Source organism: Hippichthys cyanospilos, chromosome 19 (assembly GCF_059441005.1).
Source record: "Hippichthys cyanospilos isolate Australia breed blue-spotted pipefish chromosome 19, RoL_Hcya_1.0, whole genome shotgun sequence".
NCBI lineage: Eukaryota > Metazoa > Chordata > Actinopteri > Syngnathiformes > Syngnathidae > Hippichthys > Hippichthys cyanospilos.
Window position 1 is genome coordinate 3058561 of NC_142387.1, and position 18905 is coordinate 3077465.

At 40.2% G+C, this 18905-nt stretch overlaps 2 protein-coding genes across 2 annotated transcripts; one reads left to right on the top strand and one right to left on the bottom strand.

Moving 5' to 3' along the window:
* The first annotated feature begins 4 nt into the window (after positions 1-4).
* tm9sf1 (transmembrane 9 superfamily member 1) lies at positions 5-11978 on the top strand. The gene is made up of 9 exons (XM_088402024.1): positions 5-469; positions 1239-1450; positions 2669-2800; positions 3204-3326; positions 4802-5160; positions 7113-7267; positions 7339-7524; positions 9024-9297; positions 11080-11978. The coding sequence occupies exons 2-9, from the start codon at positions 1244-1246 to the stop codon at positions 11471-11473; spliced, it is 1830 nt and encodes a 609-aa protein (XP_088258150.1). The 5' UTR covers positions 5-469; positions 1239-1243; the 3' UTR covers positions 11474-11978.
* Positions 11979-12090: 112 nt separating this feature from the next.
* nanog (nanog homeobox) lies at positions 12091-18905 on the bottom strand. Its single transcript, XM_088402025.1, has 4 exons — positions 18376-18905; positions 13688-14064; positions 13482-13610; positions 12091-12713 (listed from the first exon to the last, which is right to left on the bottom strand). The coding sequence occupies exons 1-4, from the start codon at positions 18782-18784 to the stop codon at positions 12360-12362; spliced, it is 1269 nt and encodes a 422-aa protein (XP_088258151.1). The 5' UTR covers positions 18785-18905; the 3' UTR covers positions 12091-12359.

Genomic DNA, 18905 nt, shown 5'->3' on the forward strand with positions numbered 1-18905 from the left:
CGCATCTGGAATCCAATATTTACAGTTATTGCCACTCCGTTGTCGTCTCACATTCATTTTAAACGTACATGTTTGGTGGCCCGTGTCCACAATACACCGTTAAAATCATTTCAAGTTGGACACGGTGGAGTATTGATACTGATCATAATAAGCGAGTACAGTACAACGTAGGCATGTTTTGTTTCCCGCCCAGTCCGGAAGTGGAAAACTGAAGTGAGCTTTCATTAATGTTTTTTTTTTGTTTGTATGTTTGTTGAAGGTGACGTGGAGTTAGAAGCCTTTCAAGTGTTCGCGTTTTTTGCGTAGTTAATTGTACTTAACTATTTTGGCGTAAATGGCTCGTCGGCGCGTTTATGCCTGAGCACTATTTGCATACCATTCGTCTAAATGTTTGACTTGTAAGTCTACACACTGAGCTCCGCTGTCGACGTGGGGACTTGGGAGTTCGACGATTCCGACACATGAACAGGTTTGTTGGCTCAACGTGCATCGAGCATCAGTCACACCGGGGAGATAAAATGATAATTATAAAATTACAAACATTTCATTCACAAACCAATAATGAACGTGCATTGATCTCATCTGGGTTTGACATTGTGCTGTGACGTTACAGCGAGAGACTTATTTAAAAAACAAACAAACAAACAAACATCAAAATACAATAAAGCAAATCCATTCAATTTCATTTCACTTTAGTTTTATTTGTACGGTGCCAAATCACAACTTACATTTTCAATGCAGTATAAATTTTAAAAGTCGTGGACAAATGCAAATTAAGGCTTAAGGCTAAGTCTTATCATGCAAACATGTTTGACTTAAGAACCACTGAGTAACAATCACTGAGTTGGTTAACAGTGTTGATTTTACAGTAAACCAAACTATACCTACCAACAGTAACACCCCCCCCCCCCCCCCAAAAAAAAAAAAAAAGTATGTCTTGCTCAGTTTTTGATCCAGCTGGTACAGGTGAGAGGGGATTTTATTAATCATCTTGCAAAGCACAATTTGCTGTCGGCGAACAATGTTATTTTCATGTTTACCAGCTTAAAGTATCTCCACACAGTTGATATGGATGCTACTTTACCTGACTTTAAGTTCTGTCAGGGTGCAAAAAATGTATCAGTGTCAAACAATTGGATCATTTTTATTTATTTTTGTCCAAAATGAAGAACATACATACAGTAGTTTTTGCCAATACTAATATTGCTGCCTTCCTAATAACTTGATGTCTGCAACAGAAGTTATGCACTTTGGAAGAGGACATCTGCCAGACCGCCACCACAAGACAATGAGCCTGCTTTGCGTCTACGTCCTATGCCTGCTGTCAGCTGGAGCACTAGGCTACAAGCAAGGAGACAACGTGACCCTGTATGTCAACAAAGTGGGTCCTTACCATAACCCTCAGGAGACGTATCACTTCTACACCTTGCCTGTTTGCAGGCCAGACAAGGTCAGTTTTTTGTCATCTTATTTGGTTCTCATGGGTTTTGGTAACACAAAGAAAGAGACAGGTGTATACATGAAAGCGCCCCATGAAACCTCAACTCGTTATTTTTGGTTGATGCAAATACACTTCCAGCCATCTAAGTGAAATATTTAAACAAAGGAGCGACAGTGGATGTGTGGAGAATGTCAAGTCTCCTTTGCAGACAAAAATCCCTCATTCGAATGTTGGCATTTGTCGTGTGTGTTTACATGCTTTCCATTTTCAATTTGAAAGGGTTCCTACGTTTTGAAAACATGCGTGGTGAATGAATCGCTAAGTTTTAAAGGGGAAGTTAGGTCAAAAAATTTAAATATAGTACAATACGTTCTATGCACCCCACACATAGTAACAAATAATCATTGTGATAAAGCATACAACAGCTGTTCATTTATATGAGCCTGGCGATTACTTGTTGACTAGCCAGGCACACCCTCCTTGCCAAAATCAGCTGTGAAAATTTTCCGTCCCAACCCTTATCTCAATCAGGACAAGCATTCAAGACAATAAATGAATAGAAGTAGGAGCAAACCCATTAACTCTTCAAAAAAAATGGGGAGCTGAGATTCTAACCCTGTGCCCCTGAACTACAGTATAAAGCAGTTATACTTACCACTTGCTTACATCTTCTTGAAGTGCAGCACCCAGAACTATCTGCTCCAAAAGTACGGAAACGGCAGGTTCATTCCTTTGTTTTGGTTGTATATTGAAAACATTTTCGTTTAAAATCATAAGTTGAATATGAGACAAAGGTTCAGGAGTCCGGCTTTTATTTTTCAATGGTGTATCCGCCAGTTTAAACCATCATACAAAGAGCTAATTTATGGGTTAAAAAAAAAAAAATTGGACAGTCTTACCTCAGAATAATGTACCCGATGCACTCTTGAATTGAATTGAGCCAACAGACGGACGATCCATACCTGATTCAATTGACTATCTTATTGGCAAGCTCTGCAGGAGCTTGAAAATGATCCTAATCCGATGTGTTTGAGAGAGAGGGCTCGAAAACATGCAGGATACTGACGCTTGAGGACTGGAGTTGACACCTGTGTTCTAAGAGTTCTTCCTTCTCCTTTTGAGGAGGAAAAATTCATTACTAACCAGTAAAGCCTATTTATAAGGCAAGTCATGGCCTGCTAAAGTTTTGTGCCAACTTGAAATATTGCATGAATGATTGTTCTGCAGGTACATCACAAGTCTCTGAGTCTGGGAGAAGTGCTGGATGGTGACAGAATGGCCGAATCATTATATCAAATCCACTTTCGAGAGAATGTTGAGAAGAAACCTCTTTGCCAGCTCACACTTTCTGAGAAACAGGTATTGCCTCAAGAATCTTACGTTTTTATAATGCTCTGCTGGACAAACCCAATATTTGTCGTTAATTTAGATCTAAATTCTGTGTCTTGGTGAGCAAACTGTAGATTTTATTGCAGCAAGTGTTTTAAATCATAGGGCATTGTCCGTAATTAAACATTTTTTTTGGGTGACTGTTATTAATGTATTATGTTTCATCGGTGTTGCATGGCAGCATAATGGAATCCAATAAGGCAGTACTGTAATTTCAATAATGGGCCTTTTTTACATTAAACAATTTCTTGACAATAGTTGGTTCCTCGTGCAGAAATGTTTTTTAATTGCATAAACATAACGGATTATATTTTTGTATTCTGTATTTGCATAAGTGACTCACTGTATGAATTGTTTAATAACTATGTTTCAGGTGGACCAGCTTCGCAAGGCAATTGAGGAGCTGTACTACTTTGAATTTGTTCTGGATGACATTCCAATCTGGGGTTTTGTGGGATACATAGAGGAGAGCGGGTTTCTTCCTCACAGCCACAAGGTAAACCTCTTCACCTCTCTGGGGTTGAGGGAATGAGGGCTATTAAGTAACAGGCTTGACTTTTTCAACAGGGACCTGGTGAACGACAAAAACATCTTATTTTGTATTCATGTGAAGTAGACCTTAGCCAATCAGATTGTCCAATATTTTTGTGATTGGTTGTAATTGTCTTTGCCCAACAATCAGTGACGTCATTTTGCGGCCTCGCAAAATAACTGTAACATTATAGCTGCTATGTCGCTCACGTACGCATTTATGTGGCAGACCGTCACAAATGGCTTTTGGCTGCTGCTAAAATGAGGTATGTTCGATACCACATTTTTTCAGGTCGATACCAGTTTGAGTACGCAACTTTTAACTGATACTGATGCAGTGTACCGATTTCACACATAATTTTGGTACATTAAGTTTCCTCAAATCCAGTGACAGATCATTTTAAAGAAAGATGTACCTGTACATATCTCATTCTTGCATTGTTCGTTAAGGTGCACAAAATTAATTCATTTTCTTTAATCTTTTTCCATTTCTATTCATGCTGCAATGGAGCAATGCAGCGTGTTGCTTTATTTTATTGCAGATTCTTTGTCATGTTGTTTTAACGATGCACATCCTTTAAACATGAATACACTTGAATATAAATGAAAAATGTTTGCGCATTTTTAAGTGCTACCATTACTCATTTCATTATTTCATTATTTTGCAAAAAATCTATTATTTTTCAATCCAAGTTTCGGTGCCATTTTTACAACATTGATCAATGTGAAGTGTTGAAAGTGGCTGACTCTCTATTAATGGTTGAGGAAACATGCTGTTTTGAAGGTGCTCTGAAAAGTGATTAGTGGCTCAGTGGAACTGGTTAGCAATCCGCCTCACTGTTAAGGTACCCGAGTTTGAATCCAGCTTGCTCCGGCGTTCCTATGTGATGTTTGCATGTTCTCCCCGAGCTTGCGTCGGTTCTCTCCAGGCACTCTGGCTTCGTCACACACTCCAAAAACATGCACTGCAGTTGTATTGGACATACTAAATTTTCTTTTGGTGTGACGGGTTGCATGGATGGTTGTTCGTCTCTGTGTGCCCTGCAATTGGCTGGCAACCAATTCAGGATGTCCCCTGCCTTGTGCCCGAAGTCAGCTGGGATAGGCACCAGCAAGCCCTTGCGATTCTTGTGAGGATAGGTGGCATTAGATAATGGATGGATGGATGAAAAGTGACTATTTTGGCTGTTGGCATCCTCTAGCAACCTACAATTTTTCACTATCATAACACCTTACCTCTTTTAAATTAAATAACTAAAGGTGAATTTCTAAATGTACAGTAAATAAACATTATTAGATATACTGTATTACTTTGTATCAAATCGGTGGTTGTTTTTTGACTTACTGATCGGCCCCAAAAATCTTGTTTACACCCTGATACAAGATTCCTGTTGCAACATCCTCACGTTGATTCCGCTTCTCTTTGATTATCGCCAACAGGTGGGCCTGTGGACTCACCTGGACTTCAACATTGAATACAATGGCGACTCTGTGATCTTCGCCAACGTATCTGTTAAGGATGTCAAACCCGTCCCCTTGGAGGACGGTGCTGGAGCAGTAGTAGGTGGCGTCAGAGTAGGTGGAGGAAGCCTGACAGTCACACACACGTACAGCGTGCGCTGGTTCGAGTCCCCCTTGCCTCATGCCCGTCGAGCAGAACGACTCAGGGACTACTCTTTCTTCCCCAAAACGCTGGAGATCCACTGGCTGTCCATCATCAACTCACTAGTGCTAGTGGTGCTGCTGCTGGGCTTTGTCATCATCATTCTCATGCGAGTTCTTAAGAACGACTTTGCCAGGTTTGTTGCCAGTCAAGGAGACCATTGATTTATTGTTCTTTTCATGTATGAGAAGTAGAAGCAATTTGATAAGCACCAACTACTGCTTGAAAATGGTAATCAAGAGAAAAATATTTCAGAGTGGGCATTTTGATTTGCTGCAATTAAATTTGATAGTATATATTAGGCTGTGGTGTAAATGGCTATTTCTTTATTGAGCACAGAGCGGAAGGGGAGGTGGTTCAGAGAAGGGAAAGATAACGATGCGATGCTAGCTTTCAGCCAAGCCAGTTTCAATTAGGTTTACGTCTCGCAAGACATTTCTGCAAGTATCTAACATGCTTGATCATTTTCATCTTGCAAGGTTAAAAAGATAACTACCGTAATTCCCCAAATATAGGATGCACCAGTGTATAGGACGCACCCTTAATTTTAGGGTCAAATTCTGGTATTTTCTTATCTCACAGTGTATAGGATGCAGCAACAATTTTGCAACAATTGCAAAAACTATAGCAAAAAAGAATGAATCTCATCTTTAGCAATTCTTCATATTTTCTTGTGTTCATATTTATAAGTTGTATATTTGTTGTGGGTTAATTTAGGTGTGTTTCAAATTTCCCAAATTGTGAGCGGTCAGTGAACCCTGGGCCAGTATTACATTGAATGTGCTCGATGCATTTGTTTTTCTTTTCCTCGCAACGCAGCTTGAGTTCATTTTGCCATATACCCGAAGCTGTGCACCATCTGTGTTCCACCAAGTTGTGTATGCCAAAATACCACAATTAATAAACGAGTTAAATCGTATACCTTTCTGTGCTCTCTAACCGATGTGCACAGCCTTGCCACTCCTAATTGAATCAGCTGGAGAAATCATAACCTCTCTGATTTAGTAATATTCCCGTGTGTGAACAAGGATGGATTCGGATGTTGGTTCAGTCTGCTTGTTTCTTTTATTGAAAGTAATGCCTTATTAATCTCAGCTAACACAAGCTGATAGTTGCAGGGCACTAGCTGCTCACAGTCAATTGACTTCCGCCCTCTAGCTTGTCCAGTTACGGTAATTATTGTAAGTAAGGCTACCGCTGATAAAAAAATGTGCGTCAAAACTCGGCTTGTATGGCTGACGGATCAATCTTTCTTGAATGGTGTCGAGAAAAAAAAAACGTTTTTTTTTGTTTTTTTTTAAGTTACCGTTTATAATACGCATCCATACTTTTAGCCTTCATTTTTGGGAACATATTTGTGGAATTACGAGAGTATTTAAGACGTGGTAAAGCTACTGATTTTTTTAACGTTTAACTGTTTACACCACACCTGAGGGACAGAATTATGTTGTCATGGTCACTGCTTACCAAACCGCACGTCATAGTATTTCATAAGTTTATAAACTTTAATTGTTGTAACTATACTGTCTTTCAAATTATCAAATTAAAGAGGGTATTCCTAATTTTTCGCATGTATCTGTGGGAGCTTTAGGGGCATTACGGTAAATGCAGCAATACACACTCCTACTCCAGCTGTGGTAGCTATAACAGACATGGAAACCTCCGGAGGAGTGGCACCACCCATGTAATATAATTTCATGATAACTAGACCTACGGTTATATACTCTTGGTCGTTAAGAACACTTTTATTTGCAAGTTTTTGAAATTTATAATTGAATTTATTCATTTCTAATGGAAAACTTAAACCTTACATATTGTCACTTTAATTAAAGCTTCATCTAACTTTACCGTACTGTACTATAATGCATAATAAATTGGATATTGATTGTTATAATAACGATGAATTATTGTATGAAAAAAAACAAACAAAAATCTCTAACAGTACTTGCAGGGTTGCCCAAAAAACCTGCAGAAAACCAAAGCATTTTGTACTTGTCATTTCAAATATATCTGCTTGATAAGTATTACAAGTACCCTCCATTTAATATATTATATAATCTATAATAATCTGCTTGATCTCATCTGTAGGTACAATGTGGAGGAAGAGGCGGGTTGTGATGACCTGGATGAAGGAGACAACGGCTGGAAGATCATACACACCGATGTGTTTCGGTTTCCCCCTTATAAAAGCCTTCTATGTGCTGTTTTAGGAGTGGGCGCCCAGTTCCTTACTCTTGCCACAGGTGCTTATTATAGTACATACCCACACACTCTGATCTTGCTTCCAATGTTATTTATGTTGCTGTTTTTATAGGAATCATTGTCATGGCGCTCTTGGGAATGTTCAATGTCCACCACCACGGTGCCATTAACTCCGCAGCAATCATTTTATACGCTCTGACCAGCTGTGTCTCAGGTTACATCTCATGCAGCTTTTACACGCAAATTAATGGCAAGCGTTGGGTGTGGAACATCATCTTGACCTCGTCACTTTTTTCTGGTAAGTTTTTTTCAGAAAGTTGTTAATGGTAAGACAGATAAGTGGACATAATGACATACTTTTCCCCCTGCAGGAGGTTTCCGAGATATGAATTTCTGACTAATGAAAGTTGGATTTACACTGATCGCGCGCTACTTCGCGCCTCACCGTTTGCTTCCTCAGTGAATCGCAGATATTATTTTTCATTAAAAAAAAACAGCTGTATTGCGGAAAGATGCGCTGGATGTTCCCTGCATGCCAGACAGACGAGTTAACTGTAAATGCACATGCCACGGTTACTCCTTGGATGTGGAACTACTGCTGTACACATGCAGTGGACCCCCGCGATACGAAATTAAGCCATTCCGGGGTTGGAATCGTAAGGCGAAATCGTCATATGGCGGGCAATTGAGACCAATGGTAATTAGCTAATGCGTATAAAACCCCAGGTAAAAACATCAACATTATACATAAATATTAAAAATTGGTAACAACAAAGTATAGTAATTGCTTTTTATGTATAATATACATGTATAAATAAAAAAATATATGAAAAATTTATTTACCTTTGGGGTGATGTGACTTGAGCTTGTCATGGCCATATTCCCTAGCGATGGTAGTCTAGCCTAGCCTAGCCTTCTTTGTATTTCTTGACTATCTCCAGCTTCGTTTCCATCCTAACCATCTTCTTACTTCTCCGTTTAACATCACTAGCAAATTTGGGACCAATGACTAACCAATTTAAGTTTGAATTACTCACTAAAATGCACAATAAATACGATATTGTAAGGTTTCATACTAGTTGTAATCTACTTCCACCCTGGAGTTTTATCCAAAAACGAGGGATTACTGTATGAACAAATGCTGACTAATGTCCCAAAATGTTTGTACAATACCGTCTCGCCGAGTCTTGTTTGTACAGCAAAGGGCCATCTTCCATGCTGGCAATGGCTTGCCCTTGGATCAGTATCCTTGGGTGCATTAGTGTCAATAAGGAATCCTATCCGCGCATCTATCTTTTGACAGTATCACTCCTTGAATAGCTACTTGACCACATCTAGTAAAGGAATTTTACTCTTTGTTGCAGTAATGGTCGCCTCTAAGCCAGACATAAGATAAAGATTTCACCCCCCACTCGCTTTGGTGACTGTGAATCAGATCATTATTCATCTATACATCTATCTAGACATAAAAGAGCGTATGAAAGGTGTTTAATAAAACCATGCCTACCTTTTATTATTTTTGGCGCAAACTTCCATGACAAAACTAAACAAAACGTCATCCCTACACTTCATACTAGAGCGTAGGGAGCAGACTAGCTCTTTCTCCACCGAGCACATCTCACCAGTGACCCTGAACATGACAATAATTCTCATTTTAATTTAAGACGTTTGTCTATGTGTAGTGTAAGGGCTCGTCAGTGAGTATTCAAATTAAAAGATACCAATTAAAAAACAAAACAAAACCTGAAATCATAATATGAGCGATTATTTTGAGCTATTTATCCATTACTCCCGCAGCTCCCCTGTTTCTGACGTGGAGCGTGGTTAACTCCATCCACTGGTGGAGTGGTTCTACACAGGCCTTGCCAGCCAGCACTGTGCTTCTCCTGCTGGGGGCTTGGGTGTTGGTGGGTTTCCCGCTCACTGTCATCGGTGGTATCGTGGGCAAGAACAGAGCGGGTGGCTTCCAGGCCCCCTGCCGTACTCGCAACATTCCCCGGCAGATCCCCACACAGCCCTGGTACAAGCATGCTGCTGTACACATGGCCATTGGCGGCTTCTTGCCATTCAGGTGAGATTGGTATTTCTGAATGATTAAAATAGTTTTCAGTTGTGTTTGAGTGTGAATGTAAAGAAACATGAAGGAGTATTAGGGCAGTACTGAAATGAATTCAGTGAATATTTGCTATTCACGCTTTATCTCTAAAAGATAACAATACATGGGAATGACTGAATGTATTCTCAAGAATACAGAAATGTGAAATTATTTTCAAACCTATTTCCAAACCCTTAGAACAGTTCACATTTACGAAGAACACTAATTACTTAAATATCCACTATACAGGCACAAAATGTGTATCCTCTTACTCTTGAACAGTCATACTCCAGTCAACAAGGGTCTGTGTTCTGCATGTTTTCCAGATTTTTTTTTGCAACACACCTCATTCAAATGATTAGCTCATCAATGAGCTCTGCAAGCTCTTCTTAATGAGTCAATCATTTGAAAACTTGGAAAACATGCAGGGCACAGGCCATAGTGGATTGGAGTTTGACAGTTCAAGGGTATGAGGGTTAAACATACAATTAAGTACAAATTGTATTTTGATTCCTGCAACCTGAAAAAGAAAACGCTGGTAAAAAAATAAAATAATAATAAAATAAAATAAAGCAGCTCTTGTATCCTGTTGGGCTAACTTCCCAGTAACACCTGACAGGCAAAAAAATACAGATGTGAGCAATTTATTTTCTGCTGGTCCGACATTCGTCAGAATCCCGCCCCCTTTCCCTCATCGTCGGGCTGTCACTTTTTTCAAGCCAGACAAAATTGTAATCGTAGGTTTGTCAGTGTCGGTGTAGTTCTGCCCAACCTTCCGCCGCCGATAGAGGGCAACATTTGACTTTTGTTGTTTTCTGGTCCGTCATTGGTCAATGTATTTCTCCACAGCTTGGTGGTGCTTTAAAGTGACGATCGTCACATGGACTGTAGGTTGATTGCAGCTTGTAATATAAAGATGCAGCAGTATAGCGGTTAAACATGCGAATCGGCTGAATTATATTTCAGTAAGTAAACATTGGTGTGGCGGGCTGATGGACATACGACGGATATCCGACGGACATTGGATGGAATGTCTATCCCGATGATTACGACGACGGATGAAAATTGCAATTCTGATATTTTTAATGAGTGGTTTTTTTCGCATTCTTGTCATGCAACGGTCAATCGGTAAAACGGGTTTCTGTCAACGACGGATTCACAGACCGTTCGTCAGTGCTAACGAAGTGCTTACCTCTGCAAATAAAGGTTAACGTTTAAGTAATTCAGAAGTAGTGGTCCATTCAGCCACTCTAAAAAAGCGTTTTCTGAGTTCACTATTAATTTTGAACAAGGATCTTCAACCCTGCAAATCTGTTACTGTAACTACTTTATTGGCTTATTTTGGTTACATGATCACAAAATCGGATGCAGTACTAAATATATCTACTGATAGTTTGCCACGGTAATGTATGTGAGTAAAGAAAAATAGCCATTCGGCAATGCACACACTTCCTTTATTTAACAGCAACTGATCGCGGCACCACACAAGTCTTTTCTCAAGACTTGGTCCACACCTGAACCACAAGTAGCTATTTGGAAATACCTCTTCTAAAGGAGTGGTGCATTTGGTCAGCATTTTGTAATTTTAAAGAAATAGCCAATTTAAATAATCAGGATAGTTATTACTTGGGTATGTACCTGTTCTACAAAAACATGGTGGTGTTGACAAACGACAGTGTAGCCCAAATGCTCCTTTATACCGTATGAATGAATTTTTACCCAAATACCAATTTGTTCTTTCCAACTTTTTCCCCTCAGCGCCATCTCAGTGGAGCTTTTCTACATTTTTGCAACAGTGTGGGGCAGGGAACACTATACACTCTATGGCATTCTGCTGTGTGTCTTTGCCATCCTCCTCTCAGTGGGTGCCTGCATCTCTGTGGCCCTCACCTACTTTCTGCTGTCAGGCGAAGACTACCGCTGGTGGTGGCGGAGCGTGCTAAGCACGGGCTCCACGGGCCTCTTCATCTTCCTTTACTCGGTCTTCTACTACCGGAACAGATCCTCCATGAGTGGCCTCGTGCAGAGTACGGAGTTCTTCGGCTACTGCCTGCTCACGGCGCTGGTCTTCTCACTGATGCTGGGCAGTGTGTCCTTCTGGGCATCACTGGCATTCATTCGCTATATCTACCGCAGCCTTAAGATGGACTAGGCTCTCACTTAATCTGTGGAAAGACTTAGCTCACCACATAGAAGGGTGGTCTTTGTTCTTTTCATGCTCATGCACACACATTTGAGAAGATACTGGAGCTGAGACCGGAGCCAGAGGTAAAGGCTGAGAATGGATGAGAGTATCATGGATCGTCTGTTGAAGGATGCATGTAGGGCAAATGTACAAACAATAAAACCAAGTATCGTAAAGGGATGATGTGACTTGTCGGAGCCCCTCGGCCCATCAGGAATGATGAGTACGTTTGTCAGCACCCACGAATGCTGCCAATCTGTAGTTTCATAAATTTGCAATACTATTTATTTTTGTCAGCCTGCTCTAAACCGTTAAAAATCAATCTTTTTCATCGGTTCTGCAGAGGATGAGATTTAAATAAGTTGCATAATATTGGTGAGGGGCGCAATATTGACATTGTGTATACTGTTAACTGTGATTTGTTTTGTTTTAAATGCAGCTTTCAATAAAACATTTTAGTAAATAGACAACTATCTTACCATAGTCACTGAATTGTATTTAGAAGACGACGGTGTTATGTGCACTAACTGAGGTGTTACTGTATGTGCAGGAACTGAATACAGAAGCAAATGCTCTTGGTTTCCACACAAACTGTTTAAAAGGTAAAATATGGACAGATTGATAAGTCCTTCCAACATTAAAAAGAAAAATGAAAAAAAAAAGAGCAAGTGTTACCAAGTACAAAGAGCACATGATCAAACTTTAAATAGTTGGACGTAGAAATAAAACTTGATGGGGAAAAAAGGCCACATTTTTTGCTCGGCTATATAAACTATACCTATCCATGCACTAAGAATGTGAAAAACAATCTCAGGACCCATGCAGAGAAAGATGTATACGCAACAGAAGCATCCTACTGGCCCATGTTATGTACAATACTGAGCGGTGAGTTTTGGCCGTTGAAAGATTCATCTTTGCCTTCAAGACTGGTGTCTGGCTCAGTATTGCCGTTAGAGTAGAATACACCTGGGTTGTAGTCATACTGATTCATGCCTGGGGTCACAGACCAGCCAAACGGGGCTGGCCTAGTAGGCATTGGCGCTTGAGGCGTACCAGATGACCACGTGGAATATGGGGTAGATTCGCCAGCCATTCTTGCAAGATAGAGGGCCAGATTCTGTGGAGCTGTCTTCTTGAGGACTGCATCCATCATCATCGCATGACTGTAGCGCTCCGTGAGCGTTGGCCTTTGGCTCTCTGGTAGATACTGAAAAGACAAAACAGGTGACAGAATCAGTTCCATTTCCTGTTCTTTTTATAATGGTGATGCGCCACGCCTTGCTAATTCAACTTTTTGGAACTTTTAGCCATGTTAAGACTGCTTTTGAAAACACCTCCAATGTGGTATTTTCTTGATTCATGCATCTATGAGCATTCAAGATCATTGCTGCGCTCTCAGTACTCAGTGCTGTATATAGACAAGTATCTGGCTAACTTGCTACTTGCTGGTGCGAATGTTGACTGGCTGGGAGTGGTCACATCTTGGAGCCCATTGCGAACTGTCATTGGTGCTTCATTCAATTGCTTTTGTGAGTCTTACATTTAATGGAGCCGAAAAAATAGTGGTCACATGGTCACATTGGTTGCTTTCTAGTGTCACGGGGCAAGGGCATGATACTCCACAGAATTGCCCCTCAGTTGATATGAGAGGTGATAAAATTGAGATACATTATGCACACACTGCCCATGCATTTCACCATTTCAAAAGATTTGTTGTAATCGAAAAACTAAGCAAAACCACTGGCAAGGTTGCCTTCTGGCCAATATGTACAGCAGTTTTCAAGTGGAAATCCTGATCATGTAGGACGAAAGGAAAAAAAAATTGCACGGATAATGAGGCAGCGGTCCGTCACACAGGCTGGGCTGCAAGATGCTGCTGGCCGAACGACATTGACCAGTTTTGTGTGTGTGTGTAAATATATATGAGTACCACTCAAGTGACAAAATTATATAACAGTAAATAGTTTTTTCTTACAGTTGGAACGTGGTTTATTAACGCTCCGTCAACGGGGATGGCTTGGATGCGGCTCTTGGTAGCCACCCAGTTGTTGTCTTTCTGGTGTTTCCTCAGCTTCATCCTTCGATTTTGAAACCAAGTCTTCACCTACACGCAATGAGAATAAAAATTACTAATGAGAACTGTTTTAAGATGAACTCTGCCTCACCCACCCAACTGATTACCTGTTTGTAGGTAAGGCCCGTGAGTTCAGCTAGGTTCTTCATCTCGGCTGGGGTGAGGTATCTCTGCACACTGAACCGCTGGACAAGAGTATTCATCTGGCTTTCGGAGAAGACCGCACGCACTTTTCCTTTACGGGCCTCAGCATTGGCATTTGATTTTTTGGTTTCTGGTGAGGGCGCTTGTAGAGACAAAGTGTTAATGTTCTGATTGCTGGAATCGGTGCATGAGGGCAGCTCCTCCATAAACAAGCCAGAAACACGGTCTCCTGCATCAGGGCTCCTGTTTTTTGCGTCATCGCTGAGCTCTCTGTTCACCCATGTTGCTGGGTCTGCCGGTGGAGGACCACTTTCTTGGTTGCTACAAAAATTCCACGATTCTGGGGAGGAACACAAGAAGAGTTAATTATGGCAATACCGTGCTCATTTTACCTCTCTAAAACTGCTGCGTCCCCGGGACACCATCCATTATTTGTTGCCGCTTATCCTCGCATGGGTCGCTGGCTTGCTGCACCAAGTCTTCAGCCAGTAGGCGGGGTAAACCTTGGTCTGGTTGCCAGCGAATCGCAGTCCCCACCACCCGCAATACTAAAAAGCTATGTGTGCCAACAGGAATGTTTGGAGTCCCAAAAATTGCACCATAAAAAGGACAAAGTTAAAAGTGCATGTGAAATGTATTAAAATATTAGAATGAACTTACATGTAGCATCTGTCATCATCTTCTCAATATTCCAACCACTGATATAACTGAGTCCATTTTGGTTGAAAAATCATTTGTTTCAACTCAACTGGGGATGCACGATAATGTCCAAGATAATAATCACCATTATTTTGGTCAATATTGAAATCACAATTATTCATCATGTTTGATCAAACAACTTTTTTTAAACAATCAGAACATTATATATAAACGAGGCTTCAAGGCTTGATACTTAAAAATAAAATCAATAAACTAAAGTAAATAATAATTATGGCAAAAACTTGGCACACAGGGCAACACCGCTAACTTACTTGCTGAGTGCAAACCAATGAAAACAAAATTAAGCCTACTTCGAACCAAGACCACACTACAAAAACAGTACAAAAGTATCAGAATCACTTGAAGTACAGCCATTCAGCAGTCAAAATGTTGTTTTTGGCCATTTCACACCCATTTAGTCCAATTTTTGCCAATCGGATTTTCCAAAATGGGTCTCAATTGACAGCTAGCAAGGTGTATATATAAGAAATCAGGTGAGAAACTCAACGTCCTTTCACTCTGGTGCTGATGGGAGGCTACTTAAAAGTACCAGAATCACTTGAAGTGAGTATGGACTGAGTAGTCAAAATGTCAATTTTGGTCATTTTTTTGCCAATCGGATTTTTCAATATGTGTTTCAATTGACAGCTAGTACGGTACATTAGGGGGTGAGAAAAGCAGAGTTTTTTTTTGTCATGCATACATGTGGGAAACATTGTCATCTAAAGGCTTTTAAGGTGAAATTGAAACCTGAAATCTTGGAAGCGCACCCAAGAAACCAACTTCAGCAATGCGTCCCACTCTTGATGCGTGAAAGAAAATGCGTGGAATCCCGCCGGCACGCGTTTTGTAGCACTTTATACTCTGAGCGGCTTTTCCCCACGGTCAGCTGATATTCTCCCATACTGGTGGCAGTAAACTGAGTCTACAGCATCCTAACAACACTAGTAGATTCAAACGAGTGAAATTCTTTCAAGCGTTGCGGAAAAACTGGCCAGCAGGGACATCGCGCAAAGGGGCGAGGTCGCCGAAAAGATGTCATTTTGACGCAAGGAGCTGCGTTGAACTTGCGGAGCGCATCAGGCATTAACCAAAATGCTGCCCTTCTTGCAGGATTTGCTCGCATGCTATTTCTTAGGGTGACTGAAAGTGCTTGATTTGACATGTACTATGTAGCCAGCTTTTTAAATGCTAATAGCACCGAGGATCATCTTAATTAATCGTGGCAGCCAATATTGTGATCACAATTGAAATTCGATTGACTGTGCAGCCCTAACTTTAACATGTCTGTTTTGTTCCTCTTCTTGAGCTTCTTAAGTGTTTCGTTTTCGCTTTTAACTTTCTGGCTCCTTGTTATGTCATTATGTATTATTTGACTTCCCGTTTTGTTGTTTTATTCAGACCTGAAGACAGTACTTTTTTATGGAATTATATTTTTGCCACTACCGTGAGCCAGCAATGAAAGATTCTGAGCATGCAAGGATAGATTTTGAGAACGACAAGTGAGCAATGAAAGCGCGCTCGGGTTTGTCCCTTCTGTACACTCAGATTGACACACACATTACGAATGTGCCACAAAGCCAACCAATCAGAGCTCGCAAAAGTACACTGATTGACTGCTTAGTCTCCAAATAATTTTCTTGTTATATACTTATTTCTTAATATTCGTCACAGAACAATGTTTGTATTACTTCTATGTAAATTTTGATCTTTGAAATGTTATGTACTTACCTACATTTATCCATTATTTCTTAAGTCTTCAATCTTGATCATTATTTTTAATAATAATAATCAGTACCTAGATAACTTAGAAGATGAATGGAATTTGAGTGCATTTGTAAAAAAACAAAACAAACAAACAAACAAAAAACCCGCTATCAAATTGGTAGCCTGCTCCCTCCACAATGAATGAGTACTCCAGGTCTCATTTGTTGACCCCTCCTGTGGGTCAAACTGTTTTTTTGGTGCCTTAAGACCTGTGCTTAACATAGCATTTGTAAACAATTTTTTGGAATGCATTTTGGTTACAAACTTTTAAAATGTTAGGAACTGGTTTTTTTCTTCCAATAAAAAAAGTGGTCAAATTTTGACCCAGGTCAAAATGTGTGGAACAGCGAAAGTGCCAAATGTACCATTAAATAATTGAATAAATTCAATAAATAAATGTACCATTAAATAAAAGTGTCATTAATTAAATAAATGTTTCATTATCAGGGTGTATATATATATATATATATATATATATATATATATATATATTTCATGTTCTGTGTTGAAGCGTTTCATGAATTCATTTTATCTGTCAAACTCCCTCGTTTGATGAGCGGGCCCTAATTCCTGATTAGTTATCTTGCCCAATCTTGGCTTAAAATGCAAAGAATAGTGGGAAGGTTCCTCATTTCTTCTTTTTTTTTTTTTTCATCCACTTTTTGAAGAAAAGCTTTCTCGGTTTGACGTGATCTCCCCCTCGGTGGGGGCAGCCACCTGGGTCCAAGTTCGGTATCTTGTTTTGGAATTGGAATCGAGGGATGTCCCACGCTGGAATGTCCTTCCTACTTTGTCTCAGCTAGAAAAGCATCGGCAACCAATCAGGTGTTAGGACCAACCCATCAAATTTTGACAGAAATATTGAATTAAATAGAAAAATAATTTTATACATGGTAATCCATTTAATTCAGTGCACATTTAATAAAACATTGATTTATTTAATTAATGAAACATTTAATTAAACATTTAATTATTGAATTGATTAATTCATCATAATGACACTTATTTAATGGCACATTTACTTATTGATTTTTCAGTCCTCCATAAAAATGAAGGGGGGAATTAAGAGATTTTTTGGCAGGGTTACACGGGTAAAACGGTTTGTTTCTGAAAGTGGGTGAATTCAGTGCTTCTTGATTATATTTTGCGAAGCCCCACCTAGGAAAGAGAAAACAACCCCCCCCCTCAACTTGCCACATCGACCATAAATAAGCTTATCTATAAAATTGTCAAGAGCAATATAAAAAAAACTTTCAACTGTTAATTGCTTTTTTTTTTCAACAGCATTTATACAGGTTAAAGGTTTGTCTAAGCAGAAAAAAAAAACCCAAGTGCATCAAAGTGCTTGGGGAAAAAAAGAGATACCAATCCTTATTTTATCACGATTACACTTTCACATGGCAAAAACGAATCCTTATCCCTGGGGTCAAATCCCCCTTGCACTGCCTCACGACCTGTCATGGGAGAGCCGCCCAACTATTTGAGAAACACTGAGGTAATTATATATAAACTCGTCTTAAATTGACCCAAGGTGTTATTACTGCTGCATAGAAATTAACGCACAGGTGTAAATTATTATTGCCTTGTTACTTTGTGAGTACATTTGCAAAAATATGCGAATATATAGTTATAGTATAGTACATTTTCGGTTAATTAAACACTTATCGGGATCACATTGACCCAGACTTTGCTTTTCTTGAAAAATAAACAGAACAATGGTTGAAATTAGATAATGGATTTCAAGTACACACGTGGGCCTAAGGACATTTTTACTGTTCCTTGCAAGAAATTTAGGAGGGTTCAATTTATTTCTGAATAGGTTCGCATTTTAAACTTGTTTTTCTATACATTTTTATTTCATTATCCGAAAGGGTTGTGGCTTCATAATGTTTCGAAATAAAGTCATACTGTGTAAAAGTAGCTTGATGCAATTATGTTACTTTGGCGCCTAAAGGGTTAAAACGACAATTAACAAACATGACGGCGCGTATAAAAGCAGAACCCCCCAAAAAACGAACAAAAAAAACAAACAAAACAAAACCCGAGCACTCTTGAGTTCTCGATAAAACCGTCACGAGAAACAATTGCAACTATATATCTGTATCTACTACTGTGCGCGTAGCGTGAACTTCGAATAGCACTTAAATAGGGTAGCAAATGCTCGCATTAGCTAAGGCTAACGTACCAGGAGAGGCGTGAGCTTCCGAGCCACTGTTGGAATCGCTTCTGGTGCTTCTGCTCTCCTCCGCGGTTGTATCGTGGACGGTTCGGGGAGTTCCAGAAAGAAGAATGCGGCCAGTTTGACTCTCGCTGAGGTAGACGGAACCCTGGTAATGGCAATGGCCGTTAGCGACGAGCTGCTCGGGGCTGTGGGGCGGAGACATCCCGTGGTGGCTCTTGGCGGCGGCCGCCGCATAGTAGACCTGCGCCGCCACACTCGGCGTGTAGTTGTTAAAATCCGGCGGTCCCGCCTCGCCCCAGCCGTTAGCCTCGCAGTTTTTCTGTTCTTCGCCAGAATGGTACACGAGGCCGTAGGCGTAAGCATGGTAGGACGAATTGCAACTGTAGCTTATTTTTGTCTTCCACTCCGCCATTTTTAACTTTTGAATGGAAATTTTAAAAGGTAACGGTTCGATATGGATCCATCCTCCTCCAAACCCGATTGGAAGTCAACTGGCCTGCTAATGGCTCATGTGTGTACAGTCACTTCGTAAC